The sequence below is a fragment of the Gekko japonicus genome, unplaced genomic scaffold (assembly GCF_001447785.1).
Source record: "Gekko japonicus isolate JY-2015 unplaced genomic scaffold, Gekko_japonicus_V1.1 scaffold13, whole genome shotgun sequence".
NCBI lineage: Eukaryota > Metazoa > Chordata > Lepidosauria > Squamata > Gekkonidae > Gekko > Gekko japonicus.
This window is the reverse complement of record NW_015172553.1, coordinates 572,591-576,673: the sequence shown is the minus strand read 5'-3', so window position 1 is coordinate 576,673 and position 4,083 is coordinate 572,591. Positions and strand designations below refer to the sequence as shown.

Genomic DNA, 4,083 nt, shown 5'->3' with positions numbered 1-4,083 from the left:
CATTCCTGCCCCAAAATAGCCCTGGTTATAACTTAATGTTAAGCATGTAGGTACAATTTTTCCAATTACCAGAGCACACAAGTTGTCTTTCCCTGTCACTGTCCAACCTGAGCCAGCCCTTGTGTATCTGGAGTGAGGGGGAGGGCTTCCCTCTCAGTCTTCCCACCCTCTCCTTGGCACAAGGTACTGCGGTTCAGGCAAAAGAGTGGAGAGAGACTGCTAAGGTGCCTAAAGGAGAGCAAGCTGGCTGTGGAGGAGGGGAATAAAGTCACCAACACCCTGCTATGGCCAGTTTGCTTTTTTCCTGGGTGGCTGCTAAGGTTGCCAACCTTGGGGGAGGGGGACTTTGAGCTCTCCTGGAATTACACTTGATCTCCAAACTACAGAGGTCAGTTCCCCCGGAGTAAATAGCTGCTCAGGAGGGCAGACTCCATAGCATCACATCCCTGCTGACCTTCCCAAACTCTGCCCTCCCCAGATTCCACTCTTAAATCTCAAGGAATTTTCCTAGCCAGAGTTGTCAACCCTGGAGGCTGCCGTGGGGACCCTTTTACTTCTGCTTCTCTATAGCCATCTTTCTTTGCTCCTGACAGCCTCCCAAGTGCTGGGATGAAAGCACAGTGGCTATGGAGGGGGGTTGTTGGACAGGGTGGGCCTTTACTTCTGTCTCTGGCTCACAACTCAGGGAGGCTTGCCGCTTACCCGTCCTTCAGTCCCTGCACTGATTCGAGGTTGCAGCTCAAGCCCTACCATGCAATTGCTTTGCCTGGTTTCCTGAAACCTGGGGGGGGGGGTACCGTCTGGAGGAATGGTGCTCAGAAGACCTATAAGTGTCATATCAAAAAGCTACATGTGGCTTCTGAGCCACTGAGAGAGTGTCACTGGTCTGTGTGGTATGGTTACAGTCACGTACCTGTTCATCACTTGATGACTGTAATATGATGTGAATGATCTAGCACTGATTAAATAACACTGACAGTGTTTTTGATCACTCCAAGCATAACATTTTTGCATGGACACAGTCCCCACATTTGGCTACTTGTCATTCGTCACACATTTAGTAATCAAGTATAAAGAAAGCTACTGTGCTGTGAGAACAGCACAGCAATAGGCACTTCTGGGCTTTCCCATAAAATATATATAAAAACACAAACAAAATGTGGAAAGAAAAGTGATTCATTTGGGGCCTAAGCTACTCCGCAAACAAAGTTTGACAAACTGCCTGGAAAAAAAACTGTTTGCTGACTTTAACTGTTGCTAACTGATGTAAAGCTGCCATAAGTCAAATGCAGAAATGCTGTAAACTGCAACAAAATCAAGTGATGTTATGTACATGTGTGAAACCAGCCCTAAGACAGCTCGAGGAGGTCACTTCTTATTCTGTACATATCCCCGTTTCCTGCAGGGTTGGTGTTATCTGTGCTTTTGCTGCCAACCAGAAGGTGAAAGAGGAGATGGAGCCTGGAGCCCGAGATACAGTGAACACCCTGCAAGCTTTGAGGCACCATGTGAGCGGAATCTCCCGTGTGAGTTGATATTTTTTCTGTCCAGCCTCCAACACTTGCACTTAGTGCATATACAACTCCATAGTGGGGCAAATGCCCCCCCCCCGGCCTATTTAGCCCTGGATAATGGCATGGGAGTAGGTTTGCCATGTCTGGTATAGCCGGTTTAGTGTAGTGGTTAAGTGCGTGGACTCTAATCTGGGAGAACTGGGTTTGATTCGCCACTCCTCCACTTGCAGCTGCTAGATGACCTTGGGCAACCCATAGTTCTGATAAGAGCTGTTCTTGAAAAAGAGCAGTTTCTGTCAGAGCTCTCTCAGCCCTACCTACCTCACAGGGGGTCTGTTGTGGGGAGGGGAAGGGAAAGGAGTTTGTAAGCCGCTCTGAGACACCTTTGGGTAGTGAAGGGCAGGGTATAAATCCTATCTCTTCTTCTTCTTCTTCTCTTCCCACTATGGTAGGAGACCTCCCACTGACAACCCTTTCTTGGAGCAGTGGCAGGTGAATTTTTTTTAATTGCCAGTGTTGCAGAAGTGATATCATGCCATTCTAGGAATCACTGGAAACTCTATGATACCATAGAGTTTTCAATGATTCCGAGAGATGTGATATCACATCTCCCTCCTCCCATCTCCTGTTAGTTACCAGATATCAGCTGGTAGCCCTATACGGGAAGGATGGCCCCTTGCTCTCCTGTGCTGCATTCCCAAGCTGAACAGGGACCCTGCATGTTTGGGAATGTTAGTTCTCCAACATCACAACTGTCTAGTGTCAGAGGCAGGGCTATTTTTGGGCAGGAACGCACAGGAACGGAGTTCCGGCTGGCTCCCAAGTTGCCCACGCCCAGCAGGAACTCATTAGCATAATAGGCCACACCCAACAGCAGAAACTCATTAGGATTGGCTACATTAGGGGTGTGTGGCCTAACATGCAAAGGAGTTCCTGCTACAAAAATGCCCTGGGTTTTGACAACAAACAAGGTAAACAGAATAACAAGCAAAAGGTGGGTATGGCTGGATAATCACACTTCTGGTAACATGGGGGTGTGGCCTAATGTGCTAATGAGCTGTGCTGTCAGGGGTGTGGCCTAATATGCTAATGAGTCCCTGCTGAGCTTTTTCTACAAAAAGACATCTGTTTTGGCCCTATGAGAACTGCTAGGTCAGAATTACAAGGAAAGGCTTCTGTTTACTAACAAGAGTCCATGGAAACATGGCCAGAAGAATGAGCCTTTGTGATGCATAAATTATTCCCTAAGACTTATGTTTCTGTATGCACTAGCAAGTTGCTGCCATTATGATAGGTGGGGTGTATGTGTTTACATATTGCTGGGCTCTGGGAGTGTATGCGTACAATTGCACCCTTCTTTGAGATCCTTATCTATGAGTGCTGTGCTGGGTCACTTAGTAAGGTTGTCAGCCTCCTGGTGGGGGCAGGGAATCCCCAGCTGGCATTTCCTGCTTCCACTCACAGTAACACCAGGAGAAAAAATTAAAAAATTTAAAATAGCCATTGGCCACCAGCGTGACATTACTTCCAGGAAAACCTAGAACTGACATCACACCTCTCAAGGAACTGGCCGAAACTCTATGGCCAAGGTGTCAGTCCATGAGTTCTGCCCCTGCTAGTCAGTCACTTTCAGTGTTCCAGACTTTCAAGTTCAAGACTTGCTGTAGGCCTGGTTCCAACCTTCATTTCTCTATTAAAATTTGGGACTGCCTGTGATTGAATACACTACTAGGCTGTTCCCTGGAAGTTTGATAAATTTTAGTGGAATGTGAATCCCATGTGGCGGAGAAAGACTTTTTTACACAAGGCCACAGTTCAAAATAAGTAACTCAAATTTAGCCTCTCCCTTTTCTCTTCTCTCTCCCCCTCCTGCTCCAAGTGAGTGGAAGAACAAGATTCCCTTAGCAGAAGCTGAGCATGTTTCCTGGCCACCACCACATCTAGCAGCCGGTGTAAGAGAGCTTCTCACTTGTATGCTAATGTAAGCTGGCAGGCGGGTGTCCTTGGAGACACAAATCCAGGGCACTCTGAAAGCAGCATGAACATCTCCTGCAACTGGAGATGACACGTACCCTTTGTAAATGCATAGCAGGGGGAAGGCCAAGAAGCTATTTAACAGCCCAGGAGGCAGGTATTGGTCTAGGGATGCCAGCCTCCAGGTGGGACCTGGGGATCTCCCAGAATTAGAGCTCATCTCCAGACTACAGAGGTCAGTTCCCCTGAAGAAAATGGATGTTTTGAAGGGTGGACTCTATGGCATTGTACCCCACTGAGGCCCCTGTCCCCCCCAGACTCCACCCTGAAATCTCCAGGAGTTTCCCAACCTGGATCTGGGAACCCTATGCCCCCTATCTCCCGCCAGTGGCCGGGTAGGGGGGACACCTGGCAACCCTAGGAGGATATAATCAGAGATCATTTCGGGGGGGATCGCGGGGGATCGCAGTTCCCCCGGGTGAGGTACGGGGGGCAGGGCACATGACGAAGCCCCGCCCCCCGCTTCCGGCCCTCATTCAGCCAGGAGGAGGCAGGAGAAGAGGGAGGGTAAGTTGCTTCCTCCCTGCCTCTCCCC

The 4,083-nt window shown here is 48.9% G+C and overlaps 1 protein-coding gene across 1 annotated transcript in view; it reads left to right on the top strand.

Annotated features, from left to right (window-relative positions):
• The window catches only part of PROM2 (prominin 2), a 67,275-nt gene that overhangs the window by 14,686 nt on the left and 48,506 nt on the right, over window positions 1-4,083 (top strand). The window contains exon 4 of the mRNA XM_015421099.1: window positions 1,406-1,526. Within this exon, the coding sequence (XP_015276585.1) occupies window positions 1,406-1,526 (121 nt within the window). The remainder of the gene's footprint in view (window positions 1-1,405; window positions 1,527-4,083) is intronic.